The 24635-nt window shown below is 35.7% G+C and overlaps 2 protein-coding genes and 2 long non-coding RNA genes across 4 annotated transcripts; all 4 read left to right on the top strand.

The window, feature by feature from the left end:
- The first annotated feature begins 2577 nt into the window (after nucleotides 1-2577).
- LOC109152170 lies at nucleotides 2578-3948 on the top strand. The gene is made up of 2 exons (XR_002049364.1): nucleotides 2578-2804; nucleotides 3537-3948. It is a non-coding gene; the product is annotated as an uncharacterized LOC109152170 (long non-coding RNA).
- A 10605-nt stretch (nucleotides 3949-14553) lies between these two features.
- On the top strand, nucleotides 14554-15153 carry LOC109152140. The gene has a single exon (XM_019299714.1). The coding sequence runs from the start codon at nucleotides 14554-14556 to the stop codon at nucleotides 15151-15153; it is 600 nt and encodes a 199-aa protein (XP_019155259.1).
- Nucleotides 15154-17950: 2797 nt separating this feature from the next.
- On the top strand, nucleotides 17951-18693 carry LOC109152168. The gene is made up of 2 exons (XR_002049362.1): nucleotides 17951-18055; nucleotides 18261-18693. It is a non-coding gene; the product is annotated as an uncharacterized LOC109152168 (long non-coding RNA).
- A 4525-nt stretch (nucleotides 18694-23218) lies between these two features.
- Nucleotides 23219-23827, top strand: LOC109152141. The gene is made up of 2 exons (XM_019299715.1): nucleotides 23219-23419; nucleotides 23492-23827. The coding sequence occupies exons 1-2, from the start codon at nucleotides 23219-23221 to the stop codon at nucleotides 23825-23827; spliced, it is 537 nt and encodes a 178-aa protein (XP_019155260.1).
- Nucleotides 23828-24635: the final 808 nt, after the last annotated feature.

Consider the following 24635-nt stretch of genomic DNA (forward strand, 5'->3'; position numbering starts at 1 on the left):
ATTTGAAGTTGAAAAAGCTATGATGCCTTGTTCATCTGTAAGCTGACTTTGGCTAGTTTGGATAGCATTTGGTTAAACCAGTTCAACACTCTTTTGACTGATGGCTCCATTGAGCTTTCTTTCTATCCCAACGTCATATTAAGGACCTTCTCCATGTTAGGAATAGGATCCATGACAAAGACTCCTGATTTTATAGACTCAAACTCATCATTTAGTCCTTCTAGGAACCTAATGATCTTATCATCTTGTTTCTATATTTTGCTCATCAAAGTGCATGAACATCTAGGAGTACACTCACAGGTTAGCAGAGGTCTCATAGCGTTCATCTGTCCCCTAGAGCATTACACTTGGTAAATTATTCATTAACACTTTTGTTACCTTGCACATTTATGAAAATATCATTTTGGAGTTCAACAATTCTGTGAGGATTAGCTTGCGAATACCTCTTGCTGAGTGCACTCCATATGTCTGATGCTATGTCAAAGTAGAGCATACTCTCCGCAATGGTGGAATTGAGGGATTTCAGGATCCAGGAGCAGACAATCTTGTTGCACCTCTTCCACACACCATATTTAGGATATGATTCTCCCGGATTTGGTAAGGTTCCATCATCAAAGCCGGACTTGTTCTTAATCTCAAGAGTTATCTTCATAGATCTGCTCGATCAAGTATAGTTGATCTCAGATAGAGGAGGAGAAACGAGAATCAAATTTGGATTTTCAATGATATGCATATAGAAAGGATCATCGAATTCTTCATTCCGTTGATTCGAATTTTGACTTGTTGGATTCTGCTTCACAGGATCAACGTCATGTCTGTTCGAAGTTCTTTCGTCGGCTTCAGTGTTCATTGTAACAGCTGCAGCATAGCTTCGAAGGAGCTCTGATACCATGATGAAAGCTTAGCACATGCCTGCTGCACAGCAAGGAATGAAGAAGCAGAAAGCTATAACTGGGAGAAAGAAGGTGAGATGGGATTGATCATGAAAAAGAAGTTACCACTAACAAGTTTTAGAAAGCAACTGTTATATAGCACAGCTTTGACAATTATAACAGAAACTATGTGTAGAATTACAAGAGAGTCCTTAGGCTATTTTCCTCAGCTTAACAGCATACTTTGTCGGTTGCTATTTGAATTTAGTGTTTTAGAACAATAAGCTATCATAAAAAAACTAATCAATCAAACGCACATATGGGTTGTTTAACCAAGTCAATTAAACAAGTCAAAATTGGTTAATAGGCTAACTATTTTAGAAAAGAGGGCATAAATAATTTTTTAACAAAAAACTAAAACTACGAAAGCTAGACTTTTTTATTTTTTATTTTTTATTAATAGCATACGTAGGAATTTGATGTCATATTTTGTGGCCACAACCAAAACCGCTCAACTAAAATGGGTTGACTACTTGACCATGCATATGGAGATTAATTTATAATATCATTAGAGATTGAATAAGTAAATATGTGATCGACCAATAAATCTCATTGGCCTATGTATTCTGACGTACTAAAATATGACAAAAATGAATTGAGTAATCTCTCGTCCCTCTCCGCTTTGCTCTAGAATTCACTTGCTACTCAAAGTATAGTCATGTCTTTTTTCTTTACATAGTTTGATAAAATTTCACTCTTAAATGTTACATTAATACGATATAATCTTAGAGTTGTATTAATAATAGTCAACACCATGCTTGGCTAGTAGGATGTAGGGCTTGACTCTTCAATTAATACGATATAATCTTAGAGTTGTATTAATAATAGTCAACACCATGCTTGGCTAGTAGGATGTAGGGCTCGACTCTTCAAACCTTACCCAACAAAGACGGTATATTGTGATAACCAACTTGCACTACTGGAAATTCTGAAATTTCCGACCACCTGAAAATGATCTTAAATTAAGTTGATACCAAAAAGTCCAAAAAGTGGTCGCAAATAGCAACAAAGGTTTTTCCGGATACCAAAAGTGGTCGAAACAAGGCATTCAACTTGATTTATGATCACTTTCAGGTGGTCGGAAATTTCAGAATTTCCAGTAGTGTTGGTCAACACCTCGATCGGTGTCATATTTCAATTCGCTACTGATTATAACTTTGGGTGTAATAGTACGTAAGTGTTTAATTATTACTATAAATAAATCAATGTTATATGATCACCTCAGTACAATTGAATTATTTGCTTTCATTAAAGTTTACAACGTAAAAGAAAACGTAAGTAAAATAATGTAGTCATATAATTAATTCTTAACAGAAAACGAAAGTAAAATAATGTAGTCATGTAATTAATTCTTAACAAATAAAACATTGTGGACACCATTATAGGAGATAAGACTGGCTCAAAGATGTATGGAAAATCAGCAGAAGCTATCATAGGATGAACTGGTACGTCAATTTAATCAAGTTACATAATCGAGCCATAATATATTGATGTTCTTTTTGTTCTAAATTTATTATCGACGGTTATTTAAATTGAAAATTAAGCAGAACTATTAATTGTTTTTGTACGGAGGCATATATAGGCTTACCAATTGAAAATTGTGCGTTTGGACTATACATAAAGCCTTCCTCTGCCAAGCCTGCTATCTGCTGTCACTTTCATGATGACAAAACATTTAAAAACTATTTGATCCATTCAAAACATCTTCGCAAATCCATTTGATCTTCCTATAAATACCCTCTTCACGGCCTAAATTTTCTCAAACAAACACAAAAACAAAGAAAAAACAAAGAAGAAGAATGGGTCTTACACAATTTAACAAAGTGACCTTTATTGCTATCCTCTTTTGCTTCATCCTCATTGCATCATATGGTGGGTTTCGATCTTTAATTCTTTTTTCAATACAATATTCATACTTCTTAAAACGCTCATTGGGCACTCGGGGGCACCTAGCACCTAGGTCGCATAGGCAGCAATATAATTAATCGGCGCCTAGGTGCCCGTATAGTTTTTATTATATTTTTATTTTTTAAAAATTTGTCTAACTTTTTTAAAATTTTAAAGACTTGATAATTATAAACTATTTAATACTTTAATAGTTTGATACTAAAATATTAAATATTACCCTAAAAAACATCTAGAGTTTGAACAATTTAAGATTATTTACCTCAAAACGATTGTTGTTTTGAGTGAAATAACCTATTTAAAAAAAGAAGGGAACAATAGCTAATCGGCCGACTAGGCGACCTAGTCGGTGCCTAGGAGGTCTAGTCGGTCACATAGCCGGCCAGCCGCCTAGACCACCAATTATGGTGATACGCTAGGCGGCCGATCAGCGTCTAGCGCCTAGTATAGGCACCGATTACCTAGGCAGGATTTTTGCAACACTGCTTCTTAATCTGTCCAATAGTCAGCTATGAGCGAACTATACTATTTAACCTCCTTGTGGTCCTTCGCCGGCTAGGATCACAAGACGTGGTTTACCCCGGCACACCATCGAGTAGTGGTAGTGGATTTTCCTTGACACTCAAAATAATTAATAAAATGAATGTGAGTGTCGTGGTTAGCCATGATTGACGTTGTTGCGAAATAATATGAATGCAGAGGTTGAAGCACAACACCATGGGAGTGGCGGTGGCCGTGGGGGAGGCGGTGGCCGTGGCCATGGCGGATGTGTTTCACGCAACTCTTGGAATGGAGGTTGCTCAGGGCACTGTGGCGGGTGGTGCAAGGGCAAGGGTGGCTACAAATGGAACTGTCAACAACAAACATGTTACTGTTCCCATAAGTGTTAAATGAAAATATTTGTATGATGCACTATTTTCATGCCACAAAAATAGTGCATCACACAAATTTCAACCTAGCATATATATAATATGAAATAAATGTTGCAACAAATGGCTCTAGTCATTTTGTCACAGCAACAAATGTTGTCCCAATAAATGGGGTGTATTTTAATTAATGTGTGTTGTATACTTGTATGTTGAATATATTACGTGTGTGGAGTGTTTGAGTATTTAGTATTTACAAAGTTGAATGTGTTGGAGATAATGAACCAAAGTCGATTTAATATCGCAAAATAATATTTATATATACACACAGGGACGGAGCCAGAAATTCGACTGGGGGCGAAGAAGTAGGACATATTTAGAAATTTTTTACAATAAAAGCAAAACATTAAATACAAAAGAGATGATTTTAAAAAAATAAATAAATTACTTAAGAATTTTTTTTTATTTATTTTTTTATAACCATTATCTAAGAAACATAGTTGTAAATATTATTGGATATATGCGAAAAATAAAACACATCGAAACTTTATAAAAATGTTCATAACAAAATATGAACCATAATTAATTTGATAAAATAATTTGAATATAAAACGCATTATAAATTACACATGTTAAATAACAAAAAAGTGACTGTGCTGAAGCCATAGGGGAAGAACTCAAAAATTATGTAAAACTATGATAATGCAAGGATTTGAACCCAAGACCTTTCTCATTACCAACCACACACCCTACCAACTAATCTAACTCCTTACTTGTTAATATTTACTAGTTTTTTTTATACTAATACTAAAACCTATACTATATATACATATATACATACAAAAATTATATAAGGGGTGGGGGTGGGGTGAGGGGGGGGCAGGTGCCCCCTTGCCCCCCCCTCCCCCCCTTTGGCTCCGTCCCTGTATACACAAGAAAGTATATAAAATATTATTCGGCATATATCCGAAATATATATATATATATACACACACACACACAAATATATATAAATCAGATCCCCATGGTTATATACATTTATATCTATGAAAAAGATATATGTATATCAACCAAAATGGAACTAATAATCCTCATATATAATTCCAACCAAAAGAAAACAAAGTGTAGTGCAAGGATTTTAGCTTAGAAGCATAATCCCAAAACCGGAGAAGGAAAAAACAGTGGCTTGTGTTTGGTGTAGGGTTTTTAGCACGAGTTTAGCGATCACTCTCTCCTTAAAACCTTTTTTGCCACCTCCCAAAAGCGCTAGGAGCGTTGTGGCTTAGGATTCCTAGGATAAAACATGCTACGATTCGACGTTTGAGCACCCAAACGATCGAACCCGGCGAACTAGAGCAAAGCCTTGAACACAGTTAGGCAAAGAATGGAGTAGGAGCAGAGTTTTGAGGAGAAGAAAACAATTCCTGTGTTGTGTGTTTTTATTGTGCTTCACTTGTTCGTTCTTGTAAATCTGCTGCTCCAACAAAAAACATATATAGGAGACTGAGATGTAAATAGCATTCAACAATAGCATTAAATCCGATTTAAAAATCAGATTATAACCTTCAAAACTGACTATTTAACATGGAGATTAATTCTGGAAATTAATATACAATTAATTCCGTAACAACTGAATTAACCCATTCAAACAGCACCAAAGCGGCTTATCCAAGCCTTTTCGATCTGAGTTTGAGATTTGATTTGCAACGCCCCCCTCCCCCGTGCGCGCGAAAAAAACCTCTATGCTATACAATTCAATAAGCTTTAAAAGAGCTCTTGTATAAACAGTGGGGCAAATCCTCTTCCCAAACCAATGTGGGACAAAAGCTTCACTTTTTCCCTTCATTTTTCCAACTTAATGGGTCTACTTTGAGAATCAATATCTTATTCACCCATTATCTGTTTGGAGCGTACAATATATCAATCTATTCGTCTCATTACGAAGAACCCGAATCCACTTTGACCCGACCCAATCGGAAGTGGACCCCACTGATAATTGTACCACAAAATAGCTACTTAAAATGTCATTCTAATGATATTTTTCCAACAATCCCCCACATGAATGAAAAATTGATTTTTAGGGTATTTTGAAATCGGAAACAACTGTGTTCAACGGTCGATCCCTGCATAGGATAGGTAGGGATCACTATACCCTTTGAACCTTTCCTTGTGAAGACATGTTTACTCTAGTGGCTGTACGGTAAAACGCGATGTCTTTGAACTGACTGCCGTTTGTGTAGACGATGACATATCTCACACAGGAACCTCCCAACCATACTCTGTTCTCATGACTGTGCCCGTTTTGGTCGTGGGTCACCGTTCCTGGTTCTGCGAGAATTTCTAAAGAATTGTGCCCATCAATTCTCCTTTGAAGCGACCCTCATTCTCTCTTACATAGTTGATTCTTTCTCGAGTATCCCGCATACTCACACATGTCAACCGACATCCGAATCATTAAAGCATCAATGTGCTAGCCTCGTGCCACTGTGACCCCCACTGTGACACGCTCCGTTCTATAATTTAGTTGTCCCATTGAACCTAGGTGCCAGCTAGGTTGGGTATCCACTATAGAACTTTTAGTCCAAGGGATTTAGACCCATTCCCCGTTCCAACTTCTCAACAACCATTTGCTTACCCTCAGGTTAGCGAGTTAGCGGCCGCTACTGTGACACCCCGAAATCCAAATTCGTTTAAGGAATTAATTAAGTAGTTAATCCTATTTCAATTTGTAATTTAATTCCTGAAATTTAATAGTCGGGGACTAGTAATTGACTAGTCAACCCCAAAGTCAAAGTTGTACCTTGAGCTTTGTAAGGAGTTCCCTTGTTCCTTACACCTTTCTATGTTAGTAAGGGTATTCTTGAATTTTCACCTTGTGTTAGTATTGTAACCTAACCTAGTAAGAACATCCTCATTTCTATCCTTACACTTTCCAAATCCTAGCTAGCTCCATCTTCTCTCTAAAAAGGTGGATAGCTTTTCTTCCAAGCCAAGTTGAAGCTTTGCCAAAACTTCAAGAGTTGTCTCCAAGATTCTACCTTTCATACATTTGGGCATCTAGGAGGGTAAGATCCATGTTCATCTTGTATTTTTAGTGTTTTCTTAGGTGTCTTTTCTTAAAGATAGGATCTTTATGATCTTTTGGTATGTTCTTGAAGTGGGTTTGGAAGGTGAGCTTTGATAGGAGCTTGGTGTGGTGTTAAGTGAAGGTTTTTGGTCTACAAGAGGTAATCCATACTCTAAAAAATCTATTTTGCTTACCTATATGGATATTTCTTGGATTCTACATGTGTTTTGCTATGAAATGTGAGTGTTTATGCATTGTCTTGTGAAAATGCATATCTAGAGCTTGTGTTTAGGGTTCTTGTATGCCATTTCTTGGCTATTCCTTTAATTCAAGTCACTTTGTTGTATTGGGTGAGATTTGACATGTTTTGGACTTGAATTTGAGCTTGGAGTTGAAAATCCCCGAAGGGATTACTTGTGCAGGTATGTGTACCCGCGGGCGGAACGGTGGGTAGGGGTCCAACCCGCCGCCCACCCGCGGGGTACATGAAGTTGGAGGGCCTGTACCCGCGGGCGGAACCACGGGTTAGGGGCCTACCCGTGGGCCCACCCGCGGGGTACGTATTGTGGTTGTTGGGGGATTTGTTCCCCGTGATTCTTTTGACTCGGTATTTGGTCTTTTGACTTCCCGTTGTTCCTTTTGTGGAACTATTTAAGCATCTTCTTGATGTTTCGTATGTCTAGAACTATATGGTAGGAATCCATGTAGGTTTTGGTGTATTGAATCGTGCTAAGTGTTCAACATTGTGATTCGTTGAACCGTGATGAGTCTTGTGTGTTCTTCGGAACTACGTTTGGTTTACCCGTTTGATAAGCATGCTAGTTCGGTGTTTAAATGCTAGCGTGTGTGTTGTTTGTACCTTCTTATTGGTTGATGATAACTTGTGTTATTCATCGTTGTTGTTGTTGGGCTGTGACCCATTCCTTGATTGAGTATGGTTTCATATCTTCGTTGTGATCCGTTGATTGATTCCTGTTGAGGTGTGGTGTGTGTGGCTTTACCTGGATTGCACGATTAGTGGTATGGGACACTAGTCACCAAGGTATTGCAGTGGTCCTCGTGGTGGCCATGACGTGATTATGGAGTTTGTGACCTTTGTGTAAGGTTCACGTGTTTATTTCTAGGATAACATGTGTTATCCAGGGCATGTGTTGCCATGTGTGATCGGTACCCTCGTGTACTATGAAATCGGTGGTTCTGTTGGAGGGACTGTTAGAGGGGGAACGACGGTTCCTGGGGGAATAAGGTTGGACTTGGTGTACAGGGGTCCTGGAGGTAAAGGTTGGAACTAGATATAAGGTTGGGGTAGCCATAAGGTTGGAACCGGGCATAAGGAAGCCATATCAACTCGTGATGGGTGATGTCACGAGGGCTTGTGTAGCCGTTGTTGTGAGTTTTCTTCTTGTGACGTGTGTAGTCACAAAGGCATGTGTTGTGTCTTTATTCCTTTGAGTTATGCATGTCGGGTAGTAATCTATTGTGTGATGATAAATTGTACCTTAAGACTTCTTGTGAGTCGTTGTTGTTCCTTGTAGTCTTGGGATGCGTTCCCGTGTTCTTGTTGAGAGTGTTGAGTCTTGTGTTGACTATTACTCTTGGTTTTTGACTTTTATATATATATATATATATATATATATATATATATATATATATATATATATATATATATATATATATATATATATATATATATATATATATATATATATATTCTGTTTCGAAAATGGCTTTACAAACTTATATCTTACCTATGTATGATATTTCACATGTATTGGTGGGTTACCAGCATTATTCGCTGACCGGGCGTCGTCCCATGTTTTATATGCTTCTTTCAGGTGATGCTTAGACGAGTGCGCGGTCTAGTGCCAGCTAGTATAGTTTCCCTTTTATGCTTTGTGGCCTGTGAGCCAATCTAGACTAGTACTCTATTGGATGGTTGTAGATTTTAAACAATGCAGATTTAACCTGTAAGTTCACCTCTGGGTGAGCGTGGCAAAGCACCCCGTTTCCTCGTTTTATATATATCTTCTCTCTCAGTGTTCCGTTGTGTTTGGTGTTTTGGTTTAAGTTATCTGCATGTTTTAAGGCTTTAAGTAGCATGGTTTTAGGGGGGGTGTTACAGTTCGTATCAGAGCCTAGGTTTGAGCTTAGGAGGGTGAAGTCTAGACTTTGAAGTGGCTAAGTGTGGTTTGAGACCTTAAAGTGACCTTAAGAATCTAAGTGCTAGGCTTAGGACTTTAGGTTGCGCGGTGAGCTGAGTGTTGCTTTCAGTTATTCAAGACACCAAGTCCTAACAAGGATACTTAATACATCTTTCTAGACATACGAAACATCAAGAAGACTCACAAAAGCTCAACAATCCAACAATGGGAGGTCAAAACATCGAATACCATAGGAAAGAACCACGGGGGAACAACTCCCCGCTAAACTCCACATATGTTTCCCACGGGTGGGGCCACGGGTAGACCACCACCCGTGGTCCTGCCCGCGGAGTACAGCCCCATAAGGCCATGTACCTCACGGGTGGGGCGGCGGGTAGGCCACTGCCCACGGGGTACACCCATGTACACCAAATTTTTCCTTCGGGAAAATTCATCTCCAAGGTCAAGTTCAAGTCCAAAATACCCAAAACCTCACACACAATAAAGATATGACTTGAACCCAAGAATAACTCAAAGAAAGGCATTCAAGAACCCTAAATACAAGCTCTAAACATGCATTATCACAAGATCATGCATCCAATCTCACAAATACATTAAGAATCATCAATTAGAAGCCAATAATCATTCATAGCAATAGAAAATAGATTTTGCATAGCATGGGTTACCTTTGAAGACCAAAACCTTCTTTCTTCTAACCCCCCTAGGCCCTACTTTGAAGCTCTTCTTCCTCACAACCTTCTTACACAAGCCAAACCACAAAAAAATACCAAACTTAGATAAAGACACCTTAAAGCTAACTAAAAACACTAAATAACTTTAGATATTACCCTTTCCTATGCTTGGGAGGTAGAAAGTGGGATCTTGGATTGAATCTTTGCAAGGCTAGGAAGATCTGCTTTTAGCTTGGAGAGTAAGCCAAGATTTCTTAGAGAGAAGGTGGAGTGTTTAGGAGATTGGCTAGAAGATGATGAATGAAATGTATGCCTTGCTAGGGCAAGCTTAAACACCAATCATGTGTGAAAGGACAAGTTTACCCTAATTAAGGAGTCGGATTTTCGGGGTGTCACAATTTCATCAAATAATTCGTCTGTACTATCATTCAATAACTTCAATGGAACAATTCATTTTTATTCAACAATAAAAATATTACAAGGAACTACAATATTTATTCCACAAATAAATAAATAGGAAAAATACATTGGAAATAAATTCCTTATTCCTATCTCATAGTAATCCTTCAAACCCATGTGCCATGTTCCATTTTCCAATCATCCACTCCACGAAGGGTGGTCCATAGCGCACATCGGGGGTACCACGGTTGTGACCTCACTTGTCCAACCGTCCACATTCTTTAACCCAAGCGAAGTTGTCCGCAACCTTTTCACCAGGATGACGGTTCGCTTCGTAGTGGCTGCTCACTTCTTCCTCATAATCATCTTCAGGCCTAAACTTTCGTTTGCCTTTCCTTTGATTACGGTTGAAGTTATTGGTCACACTACAATAGTCCTCAGACCATGTGGTGATCACACCATCATTGGATCCTTCGTGGCTTTTACCCGATCCACTAGGCAACGCGATGGGTACCAATTATGTGCCGTTAGCCACAAGTCTACCGGATTGTGAACTAAAGTTCTCCGAAGCACCATCATGTGTTTTTGCAACTCCCGTGGAAATATCATTTCCAACGTTGCTGCCGTCAACCGGCATCACGGAATGTGCAACATCGTTGCAGTTTCGACCATTTGAATGTGCACCACAAGCAACATTCACGGTTCCAATACTCTTGGAATCCATCGACTTGTTCATTATCAAAGAAATAAGGTTTTAAGATTGTTGGAGATAATGAACGAAATTAAAGTCGATTTAATATCGCAAAATAATATTTATATATACACACGAAAGTATATAAAATATTATTCGATATATATCCGAAATATATATATACACACAAATATATATAAATCAGACTCCCACGGTTATATACATCTATATCTACGAAAAAGATATACGTATATCAACCAAAATGGAACTAATAATCCTCACATTATAATTCCAACCAAAAGAAAACAAAGTTTAGTGCAAGGATTTTAGCTTAGAAGCATAATCCCAAAACCGGAGAAGAAAGAAGAGTGGCTTGTGTTTGGTGTAGGGTTTTTAGCACGAGTTGAGCGATCACTCTCTCCATAAAACCTTATTTGCCACCTCCCAAAAGTGCTAGGAGCGTTGTGGTCTTGGCTTCCCAGGATAAAACGTGCTACGATTTGACGTTTTGAGGAGAAGAAAACAATTCATGTGTTGTGTGTTCTTGTTGTGCTTCACTTGTTCTTTCTTGTAAATCTGTTGCTCCAACAACAAACTTATATAGGAGATTGAGGTGTAAATAGCATTAAATCCGATTATAACCTTCAAAACTGACTATTTAACATGAAAAGAACCCGCGAGGTGCCAGCGTACACAAGATTAAGCTTGGATCAAGCCTTTTCAATCTCAATTTGGGATTTGAATTGCCCCCCCCCCCCCCCCCCCCCCCCCCCCCCCCCCCGTGGGTGAAAGAGAGCCTCTATGCTTTACAATTCAATAAGCCTTAAAAGAACTCTTGTATAAATACTGGGGCAAATCCTCTTCCCAGACCAATATGGGACAAAAGTTTCACATTTTCCCTTCATTTTTCCAACTTAATGGGTCTACTTTGAGAATCAATATCTCATTCACCCATTATCCGTTTTGAGCGTACAATATATCAATCTATTCAGTCTCATTACAAAGAAACCGAATCCACTTTGACCCGACCAAAATCGGAAGTGGACCCCACTGATAATTGTACCACAAAATAGCTACTTAAAATGCCATTTTAATGCTATTTTTCCAACAAAATATTGTTTTGGTACATTGGACATCATACTTTCTGAACTTTTTCGTACTTAATTTAGAAAAAGGATAAATATTATTACAAAATGTGAACACCTCATTAGGGAGGTCGATCAATCTTAACTCCAAATCAATGGACTAGCTCAATAAATTTTGGACAAATTTTGTGGAGTTAGTGACAATGTTAAAACATTTGTAAAACTAACTAAATACTAAACCCTAAAAATTTCCCTACATTATAAGTTTTGATTTCATTGGATGCTTTTGCAATTGGTAAAACATGCAACTATTACATCCATGGAGATCGGAGATGGTTAGATATCCTAGGATATATAGATCTACTTAGGAATGTCAATTTTAGTCCAAATTTGATGAGCTGACCCGATAAAATCAAGAAATATTAGAGTTAGAGCCGAAAAATTTAGCCCAATTAAAAACCAGCTCGATAAGCTTGGTGGCCTTAACGAGATAGCCTGATAGCTCGAGCTATTTAAGGCTATTCTTTATTTCACAAGTAATGTGGAACAAAGTATACATTGAGTTTATATGTAAGTTCATCCTTAGTATTTTTTATTAAATTTTTAAATGAAATTTTAATAAATATATTAAGAAATTTAATTTATTATTGGAGTTCATATGATCATATGGGTCCTCTGAGTATGGTAGTTTGCAACGTTTAGTCCTAAACTTTCAAGTTAAACACTCGCGATCCTTCAACTGTCAAGTTAACCACTCGTTGTACTTCAACTTTTAAATTTTAACTAGTTGTGGTCCTCCAACTTTCAAATATTAACCAATCATGGTCCTTTTGAAAGGACGACTTTATCCTTACTTTACACGACCTAAAGGGCTAAAACTAATAGAAAGACCACAGTGGGTTAAAATCTAAAAGTTGAAGGACCACAAGTTGTTAACTTAAAAGCTTATGACTAAACGTGGCAAAACAAATATACTTGGAAGACCTCAAATGACATTAACTCTTTATTACTGTACAAAATTAAATAAAATAATTTTATGAAAATAAATAATGTAAAATAAACAAATTATTATAATTATTGTATTATAGTGTAAATATATACAATCGTGGGGCAACGGGGGCGCATGTTTATGGGACTCACACAGGCAGATAATAGTGGGGTTGTGCTTTCGTTTTGATGCGACGTCGGCTCTGGAAGCTGAGACATTGTTGCTTCATTTCGCCGTCCATTTTCCAGAAGGCCTTTCGCGGTGGAAGTGGATTCCCTCGCCCTCGCCAACTTGGTCTCGTTAGGGACGACTAGGGTCCCGTAGAGGATTAAGGATGCCATCCTCTTCGTTAGCTCTTGCCTGTGCTCGTGGGGCTCGTCGATTCGGCATGTATATCGGGAGGCCAATCAGGTAGCTGATGCTCTAACAACGGCTGGTCTTAGTTATAGCTTTTCAAAGGTTTTTTGCAGTTTTATTCCCTACATGTAAAAGCTAAATTGGTCTTATTATATGATCTTTTAGAGGCTTTGCCTCGCGTCGGGCTGTTTGACGTCAATAAAGCTCTCGGTTTGTTTTTTAAAAAATATTACTAATTTTTAGTTAAAATTTGGAAATTGAGGTTTAGATTGCCTGAATTAATGATGTATAAGTTTATATTTATTAGTGTAAATACACTAGTTTATTAAAATTGAAAGTTTAGAATGTTAATTTGAAAATGTCAAAAGTTTTTGTTAAGTTCGCCTGATAAATCTGACATCCCGAAGTTTTAGAATTAGGGTCAAGAATTTTAAACTAGACAATAAATAAATAAATAAATAAATAAATAAACCCTAACCGAACAAGATGGCCCGATTGGCATCGCTAGATCTACTCCATCCAATCGTTATACCCTGCACCACGACGCGCGCAGCACTGTGCGCCCCGCGCCTCCCAAAACGACATCGTTTTAGGAGGCGCGGATGGGAGTTGGCCTGGCGTGATTATGTGTATTTGTTTATACCATTATGTGTATTTATTTATATAATTATATGTATTTTTTTATACAGTTATGTGTGTTTGTTTATACAATTATGTGTACATGTTTATACAATTATGTGTATTTTTTTATACAGTTATGTAAAACGACGTCGTTTTGCATCATGGCGCACAATGCAATGCACGCCCTGGTGCAAGATATAAATTGCCTACTCCCTCAATTATAACTAAAGACTTTTTATCCAAGTAAATTTAAGTAAATCTCATAACATTACATTAAAGCAAAAAACAAAAAAAAAAAAACAAAAAAAAAAAAAAAAACAAAAAAAAAAAACAAAAAAAAAAAAAAAACAAAAAGAAAACAAAACAAAAAAAAAAAACAAAACAAAACAAAAAAAAAAAAAACAAAAAACAAAAACAAAAATGCTCCAAATTAACGAAACTGATGAATTAAATTGACCCAAGTATCATTGTGTTGATTTGCTCTGGATCCATTTATAATATATCCGGCCACCAGAAGCATTGTAATTAAGGATACCAAAACTCTTGCCCAAGCAAGTGAGATACTAAAACTTTTCCCCAACAATGACACATACCAAAACCATCTAAGCAAGAAAAGAATAAATCAAAAACTCATCAATTCATCATACTATTAATAAACCACATCCTTAATTGGCCCTCATTGGTTCCCATGCATGCATCCATAATCCAACTAGTGTATGTACCAGGGCTAATTGACAGTGAAAATCGTGGACGAAAATATGCAGGTATTGAAACTTGGACATCAATAGACAATAGCATACTGCTCCAAAATGCCACTAGTCCCGATTGATCATTCCGAAATCACCACCACCATCACTACAGATGAATGCAATTACCTGCAGTATCATCAGCACCAGCACCACCATTACTATCATCACGACCAAGATCGTCAGCCGAAGCCTACCTATCAAGTTTACTGCCGAGCAGACAACAAATCCGCGCTCACCATCCGTGACAACAAGGTCATTCTCGCCCCATCCAATCCCTCCGACCCTCGTCAGCACTGGTACAAGGAACACAAGTTTGGAACCCAGGTTAAGGATGAAATAGGCCTACCCAGCTTTGCTCTAGTGAACAAAGCTACCGGGGAAGCCATCCAACACGGCGTTGCCGGCGCTCAACTGGTACAGCTGTTGAAGTACTATGAGCCTAATGATGATAGTGTTGATCATTCCATATTGTGGAGTGAAGCTTGTATCAAGGATGATAATGGCGAGTATAAAGCAATTAGGATGGTGAATAATATTGGCATGAACATGGATGCATTTGGGGCTACCAAAGAACGTGGGGGGGTCCAAGATGGGACTGCCATTGGTCTGTGGGAATGGAACGGAGGAGACAACCAACGTTGGAAGATCATTCCCTATTGATCATCTATCTACGTCGACATTTAATTTATTTTCATACCACAAAATAAATGTTGCTACAAATATTGTACCTAGCCCTTGACCTATAAACACTAGTTGTGTGTATTTTAAATTAAAGTTCAGAGTTGTATCAATAATAGTTGGATGCAGGGCTCGACTCTTCAAATCGTTGCTCAACAAACACTATTGTGCTAATTAACTTGGTCAACACCTTGGTGCTAGGTATAACTTTGAGTGTAGTAGTGATAAGTGTATACTTTAGACAATAAATAAATCAGTATTATATGATCATCTCAGCACAATTGAATTATTTGTTTTCAATTCTTTAAATTTTCCAACGTAAAAGAAAACGAAGGTAAAATAATTTAGTCATAATTAATTCTTAATAAGAAATAAAACATCGTGGACAACATCATAGGAGATAAGGTAGGCTCAACGATGTCTGAACATAAACTTGATATTTTTGTTATGTGCAAATTAAATAATTAACCAGTCAGAGGTACAACTTCGTTTACTGATTTGATTACCAGTTTCTTCACTAGTTTGCCTTTGAACATAAACTTGATATTTTTGTTTAGCAATATAAACAAGCTAAGTACTAACATTGGCAGGATGGCGTTGAGTACGTATATTGATGAACTAGTATGGATCATTGAAAATTAACAGGAGGAGGTGGGTACGAGTGGGATTTGGTACAATCCTTGGGCATTTGATTCATAGAATGTTAGATTAGCTAAGAGAATATTAAATTTTTGTAATATTAGATTATGTTTTAGATTTCTATTTTGGTTAAAACTGAAGTATGAAATATAAACTTGTTTTGATTGAAGAGTTATGTTTTATGTTATAATTGATATTTTTATTTTAATACTCTTAACGTATTTCAATAAATTTCATAAATAAACAATACAATGATAAAATATAAAAGTAAATGAATTAAAAATAATTAATTAAGAGATTGAACTTGAGAAATGGAAAAATTAGTAAAAAAAGATAAGAGATTGTGAGAATACTTTAGGATGGGAAGTGTATCCCACAATCTAGCTAAAAATCTTATGTGGAGATTAAATTACATTTTTTTTGGAAAATTACATAACATTGAACCATACATTAGAATCTTCTTTTACCTAGTAAATATACATACGTTATATGATGGACCATGGTCCACACAGCTGTTTGGAGCATGGTTCGAAAATGGCAACCGTATATGAATTGATTTGGAAGTTTAGAACTAAGTTGATACTTTGTGAATTTTGACTTTTTGAAATTGTGTTTTGATTATTTAAATTTTTTTACAATTTATATTTCTTGATGTTTATTGGGTTAATATATTTAATATTTTAATATTAATTATTAAAGTATTAAATAGTTTATAATTATCAACGTCTTTAAAATTTTATTTAAAAAAAAAAAATACCGAACATCGTCTAATAATTTTTTCAACATTTTCGCTAGCTATATCTTTGGACAAAGTGATACGCATGGGATCTAATAGTAAGACTAAATATTTTTTTTTTTTAACACAAAACTAAAACTAGGAAAGCTAAACAGTTTGGGAGAAGGAAAGCTAAACAGTTTTAAAAATAAAATTAAAAAATTAAAAAAAATAGCATGCGTAGGAATTTGATGTCATATTTTGTGGCCACACAACCAAAACCGCTCAACTAAAATGGGTTGACTACTTGACCATGCATATGGAGATTAATATATAATATCATAGAGATTGAATATAATAAGTAAATATGTGATCGACCAATAATAATAAATATCATTAGCCTATGTATTCTGACTTACTAAAATATGACAAAAATGAATTGAGTTTTCTCTCTTGTCTCTCTCCCCGTTGTTCTAGAATCCACTTGCTACTCAAACTATATATAGCCATGTTTTTTTCTCACTCTTAACTCATAAAAGAGCAATAATACGATATAATCTTAGAGTTGTATCAATAATAGTCAACGCCATGCTTGAATAGTAAAATGTATGGCTCGACTCTTCAAACCTTGCCCAACAAAGACCCACATATTGTGATAACCACTTGATCAATAATGTTATAATTTTGCTACTGATTATAACTTTGGGTGTAATAGTAAGTGTTTAATTATTATAATAAATAAATCAATGTTATATGATCACCTCAGCACAATTGAACAATTTGCTTTCTTTAAAGTTTACAAGGTATGTAAAAGAAAATGAAAGTAAAATAATATAATTAAGTCTTAACAAACAAACCAGCATCGACACATCATAGGACATAAGACCGGCTCAAAGATGTATGAAAAATCAAGAGAAGCTATCATAGGATGAACTGGTCAACTTAATCAAGTTACATAATCGATCAATCCACCATAGTCATGATGTTCATAATCAAGCCATAATATATTGATGTTCTTTTTGTTCTAAATTTATTATCGAGGGTTATTTAAATTGAAAATTAAGCAGAACTATTTGTTTTTGTGTGGAGGCATAGGCTTACCCAAAAAAAAAAAAAAAATTAAAAATAAAAAAATAAATAAAATAAATTGAAATGTGAATAAGTAAAAGTTTGTATAAATAAAGCATGAGTATTAATTCATCTTAAAATGATGCATGTTGGGCCAAAAAACGCATATTTTTTACTGCAAATGTGCGTTTGGACTATACATAAAGCCTTCCTCTGCCAAGCCTGCTATCTGTTGTCACTTTCATAATGACAAAACATTTAAAAACTATTTGATCCATTCAAAACATCTTCGCATGAAAATCCATTTCATCTTCCTATAAATACCCTCTTCACGGCCTAAATTTTCTCAAACAAACACAAAAACAAAGAAGAAACAAAGAAGAAGAAGAATGGGTCTTACACAATTTAACAAAGTGACCTTTGCTGCTATCCTCTTTTGCTTCATCCTCATTGCATCATACGGTGGGTATTCGATCTCTAATTCTTTTTACAATACAGTTTTTATATTTCTTAATCTGTCAAATGGTCAGTTATGAGCGAGCTAGACTGTTTAACTTCCTTGTGTTCCAGTTGTAGATTTTTCTCGTCATACAAAATAATTAATAAAACGAATGTGAGTGTCGTGGTTTGCCATGATTGACATTATTGCGAACTAATATGAATGCAGAAACTCATATGGTTGAAGCACAACACCATGGGGGTGGCGGTGGCGGTGGGAGAGGCGGTGGCGGTGGCGGAGGTGGTGGCGGTGGTGGTGGCGGATGTGTTTCACACAACTCTTGGAATGGAGGTTGCCCAGGGCACTGTGGCGGGTGGTGCGGTAGCAAGGGTGGCTACAAATGGTACTGTCAGCGTCAGACATGTTACTGTTATCATAAGTGTTAAATGGAAATATTTGTATGATGCACTATTTTCATGCCACAAAAATAGTGCATCACACGAATCTCAATCTATCATATATATAATATGAAATAAATGTTGCTACAAATGGCTCTAGTCATTTTGTCACAGCAACAAATGTTATCCCAATAAATGGGGTGTATTTTAATTAATGTGTGTTGTATACTTGTATGTTGAATATATTACGTGTGTGGAGTGTTTGAGTATTTAGTATTTGCAAAGTTGAATGTTGTTTTGGTACATAGGACATCATACTTTCTGAACTTTGTCGTACTTAATTTAAAAAAAGGATAAATATTATTACAAAATGTGAACACCTCATTAGGGAGGTCGATCAATCTTAACTCCAAATTGATGGACTAGCTCAATAAATTTTGGACAAGTTTTGTGGAGTTAGTTACAATGTTAAAATATTTGTAAAACTAACTAAATACTACCCCTAAAATTTTCCTACATTATAAGTTTTGATTTCATCCGATGCTTTTGCAATTGGTAAAACAACTATTACACCCATGGAGATCGGAGATGGTTAGATATCCTAAGATATATAGATCTACTTAGGAATGTCAATTTTTAGCCCAAATTTGATGAGTTGGCCCGATAAAATCAAGAAATATTAGAGTTAGAGTCGAAAAAATTTAGCCCAATTAAAAACCAGCTCGATAAGCTTGCTGGCCTTAACGAGATAGTCTGATAGCTCAAGCCATTTAAGGCTATTGTTTATTTCACAAGTACTGTGGAACAAAGTATACATTGAGTTCATATGTAAGTTCATCCTTAGTATTTTTTATTAAATTTTTAAATGAAATTTTAATAAATATATTAAGAAATTTAATTTATTATTGGAGTTCATATCATATGGATCCTCTAAGTATGGTAGTTTGTAACGTTTAGTCCTAAACTTTCAAGTTAAACACTCGTGATCTTTCAACTGTCAAGTTAACTACTCGTAGTACTTCAACTTTTAAATTTTAACTAGTTGTGGTCCTCCAACTTTCAAATATTAACCAATCGTGGTCCTTTTGAAAGGAGGGCTTTATCCTTACTTTACACAACCTAAAGGGCTAAAACTAATAGACAGTGGGATCTAAAAGTTGAAGGACTAGGAGTTGTTAACTTAAAAGCTTATGACTAAACGTGGCAAAACAAATATATATTTGGAGGACCTCAAATGACATTAACTCTTTATTACTGTACAAAATTAAATAAAATAATTTTATGAAAATAAATAAGGGAAAATTGCGAGTTTGGTCCCTGAGTTATAATGGTAGTGACGACTCAGTCCCTAAGTTATGACCGTATCCGTTTTTAGTCCCTGAGTTATGAGCGAAGTGGCACATTTGGTCCCTGACCGTTAAAACTAAAGGAAAAATTTAAAAAATATTTAAAATTTTAAGGGTAAAGTAGTAAATTCACATTTTATTTTCTTTTTTATATTGAAATCACTTTTGCAACATTATTTTCAACTTCCTAGCATTCTTTTTCAAGATTCTTCAATTCCAAAAGCAATTCAATAATCTTCGTATGACTTGTTAGTAACTTGAGTCTCGTATAAGAAATATGTGACTTAGTACAAACAAGAGAACACTTGATCATTGTCATCAAACATGTAAAACACACCATCCTAAAAATTTCTCATTTACCTTACTAAACATAATGGTAATCAAACCATAACTTTTGAAATACAAGAAGATATCAAATTTCTCAAGTTATTTTTATGACAAATTCACCAAGGGAGTAACTTGAGATTTTTAGTACATAAAATTCTTTCGTAAGCTTTGCAGTAACTTAATTAAGAATCGTATATCTTGACAATATATGAAAATTATATTATATATATAATATATATATCCATCACCTCCTTTGTCTTCTTAAAAACCAGAGTAATGAACGAGGAACCTAAGACTCAGTTATGAAAATTCTAAAAACCTTTGTAACTTCTAAACCTTTGTAACTTCTAAAAATTATTATTGACGAAACTACTGCATATGAAAAAAAATTACATACTAAATATCTCAAGTTATTTCGTTGGTGAATTTCTCATAAAAGCAAACTGAGAAATTTGACATCATTTGGCATCTCAAAAGTTCTGGTTTGATTACCTGTGTTGCTTAGTAAAAAAATTGAAAATTGATAGGATAGTCTGTTTCACACATCTGAAGACAACGATCAAGTGTTTCTTTATTGTTGCTAAGTCTTTAAGTTTGTTATACGAGAGTCGGGTTCATAACAAGTCATACTAAAGTTATTGAAATACTTTTAGAATTGAACAATCTTGAAATAAGAGGCTAAGAAGTGAAAAATAATGTTGTGAAAGTGATTTTGATATAAAAAGGAGAATAAAATGTGAATTTCCTACATTACCCCTCAAATTTTAAATATTTTATAACTTTTCCGTCAATTTTAGCGGTCGGGGACCAAATGCGCCACTTCGTTCATAACTGAGGGACTAAAAATGAATACGGTAATAACTCAGGGACTCAGTCGAAACTTGGGTATAACTCAGGGACCGAAGATGCAATTTTCCCAATAAATAATGTAAAATAAACAAATTATTATAATTATTGTATAATAGTGTAAATATATACAATAGTGGTGCAGCGGGGGTGCATGTTTAAGGAACTCACGCGGGCAAATAATAGTGGGGTTGTGCTTTCGTTTTGATGCGACGTCGGCTTTGGAAGCTGAGACATTGTCGCTTCAGGTCATCGTCTAATGGTGTGATACTTTTGCCAAAAGGCCTTTCGCGGTGGAAGTGGATTCCCTCGCCCTCGCCAACTTGGTCTCGTCAGGGACGACTAGGGTCCCGTGGAGGATTAAGGATGTCATCTTCTTCGTTTGGTCTTGCCTGTGCTCGTGGGGCTCATCGATTCGGCATGTATATCGGGAGGCCAATCAACTAGCCGATGCTCTAACAACGGCTGGTCTTAGTTATAGCTTTTCAAAAGTTTTTGCAGTTTTGATTCCCTACCTGTAAAAGCTAAATTGGCCTTATTGTATGATCTTTTAGAGGCTTTGCCTCGGGCTGTTCGACGTTAATAAAGCTCTCGGTTTGTTTTTAAAAAAATATTACTAATTTTTAGTTAAAATTTGGAAATTGAGATTTAGATTGACTGAATTAATGATTTATAAGTTTATATTTATTAGTGTAAATACACTAGTTTATTAAAATTGAAAGTTTAGAATGTTAATTTGAAAATGTCAAATGCTTTTGTTAAATTCGCCTGATAAATCTGACATCCCGAAGTTTTAAAATTAGGGTCAAGAATTTTAAACCAGATAAAAAATAAATAAATAAACCCTAACTGAACAAGATGGCCCGATTGGCATCGCTAGATCTACTCCATCAATTATAACTAAAGACTTTTTATCCAAGTAAATTTAAGTAAATCTCATAACATTACATTAAAACAAAAACAAAACAAAAAAAAAAAAAAAAAAAAAAAAAAAAACAAAAAACAAAAAAACAAAAAAACAAAAAAACAAAAAACAAAAAACAAAAAAAAATGCTCCAAATTAACAAAGCTGATGAATTAAATTGACCCAAGTATCATTGTGTTGATTTGCTCTGGATCCATTTATAATATATCCACCGGAAGCATTGTAATTAAGGATACCAAAACTCTGCAAATTATGCCCTGGACCCGTGTCCACATTGAATTGTGGACACGGGCCCAAAACGACGTCGTTTTTCAAAAAAAAAAACGCGTCATTTAGTTTAAAAAAAATAAAAATCGCGCGTCTTTTGCCGTTAACGGCGTTTTTTTTTTTTTTTTTTGGATTATGAATGTACAGTTATGCCGTTATGAATGTACAGTTATGCCGTTATGAATATACAGTTATGCAATTATGAAATTATGAACACAGAGCTCTAACATTATGAACTTACAATTATGAACATATATAGTGATAAAATTATGACCATGGAGCTTTAAAATTGTGAATATAGAGTTTCGAAGATTATGAATGTACAGTTATGGAGTTATGAATGTACAGTTATAGAGTTATGAATCTACAGTTATGGAGTTATGAATCTACAGTTATGAGATTATGAATCTACAGTATGGAATTATGAATGTACAGTTATTGATCGAATTATGAACAAAGAGCTCTAACATTATGAACTTACAATTATGAACATATAGTGATAAAATTATGAACATAGAGCTCTAAAATTGTGAACATAGAGCTTCGAAAATTATGAATGTACAGTTATGGAGTTATGAATGTACAATTATGGAGTTATGAATGTACAGTTATAGAGTTATGAACGTACAGTTATGGAGTTATGAATGTACAGTTATTAACATATAGTAATAAAATTATGAACATATACTTTTACAATGAAGCGGTCTGAAATAAAAAAAAAAAAAAAAAAGGAGGAGATAACAGTGCCTAACGGCACTGTTACCCGTGTCCAGCAAGCATGCTGGACACGGGTCCAACGCATAACGATTGCCAAAACTCTTGCCCAAGCAAGTGAGATACTAAAACTCTTACCCAACAAAGACACATAACAAAACCATCTAAGCAAGAAAAGAATAATTCAAAAAGTCATCAATTCATCATACTATTAATAAACCACATCTTGGCCCTCATTTGGTTCCCATGCATCCATAATCCAACTAGTGTATATACCAGGGCTAATTGACAGTGAAAATCGTGGACGAAAATATGCAGGTGTTGAAACATGGACTTCAATAGACAATAGCATACTGCTTCAAAATGCCACTAGTCCCGATTGATCATTCCGAAATCACCACCACCATCACTACAGATGAACGCAATTACCTGTGCAGTATCACCAGCACCAGCACCATCATTACTATCATCACGACGACCAAGATCGTCAGCCGAAGCCTACCTATATATCAAGTTTACTGTCGAGCAGACCACAAATACGCGCTCACCATCCGTGACAACAAGGTCATTCTCGCCCCATCCAATCCCTCCGACCCTCGTCAGCACTAATACAAGGAACACAAGTTCGGAACCCAGGTTAAGGATACAATAGGCTTACCCAGCTTTGCTCTGGTGAACAAAGCTACCGGGGAAGCCATCCAACACGGTGTTGCCGGTGTTCAACTGGTACAGCTGTTGAAATACTATGAGCCTAATGATGAAGGTGTTGATCATTCCATATTGTGGAGTGAAGCTTGTATCAAGGATGATAATGGCGAGTATAAAGCAATTAGGATGGTGAATAATATTGGCATGAACATGGATGCATTTGGGGCTACCAAAGAGCGTGGGGGAGTCCAAGATGGGACTGCCATTGGTCTGTGGGAATGGAACGGAGGAGACAACCAACGTTGGAAGATTATTCCCTATTGATCATCTACGTCGACATTGAATTTATTTTCATACCACAAAATAAATGTTGCTACAAATATTGTACCTAGCCCTTGACCTATAAACACTAGTTGTGTGTATTTTAAATTAAAATTCAGAGTTGTATCAATAATAGTTAAAGCCATGTTCCAATAGTAGGATGCAGGGCTTAACTCTTCAAATCGTTGCTCAACAAACACTATTATGCTAACTAACTTGTTTGGTCAACACCTTGGTGCCATATTTCAATTTGCTACTAGGTATAACTTTGAATGTAGTAGTACTTTTGACAATAAATAAATCAGTATTATATGATCATCTCAGCACAATTGAATTATTTGTTTTCAATTCTTTAAATTTTCCAACGTAAAAGAAAACGAAGGTAAAATAATTTAGTCATAATTAATTCTTAATAAGAAATAAAACATCGTGGACAACATCATAGGAGATAAGGCAGGCTCAACGATGTCTGAACACAAACTTGGTATTTTTGTTATGTGCAAATAATTAACCACTCAGAGGTACAACTTCGTTTACTGATTTGAGTATCAGTTTCTTCACTAGTTTGCCTTTGAACATAAACTTGATATTTTTGTTTAGCAAAATAAACAAGTACTAACATTGGCAGGATGGCGTTGAGTATTTGATGAGACGTATATTGATGAACTAGTATGCATCATTGAAAATTAACAGGATGAGGTGGGTACGAGTGGGATTTGGTACAATCCTTGGGCATTTGATTCATAGAATGTTAGATTAGCTTAGAGAATATATTAAATTTTTGTAATATTAGATTATGTTTTATCAGGAC

The sequence above is a fragment of the Ipomoea nil genome, unplaced genomic scaffold (assembly GCF_001879475.1).
Source record: "Ipomoea nil cultivar Tokyo-kokei standard unplaced genomic scaffold, Asagao_1.1 scaffold2387, whole genome shotgun sequence".
NCBI classification, from domain to species: Eukaryota; Viridiplantae; Streptophyta; class Magnoliopsida; order Solanales; family Convolvulaceae; genus Ipomoea; species Ipomoea nil.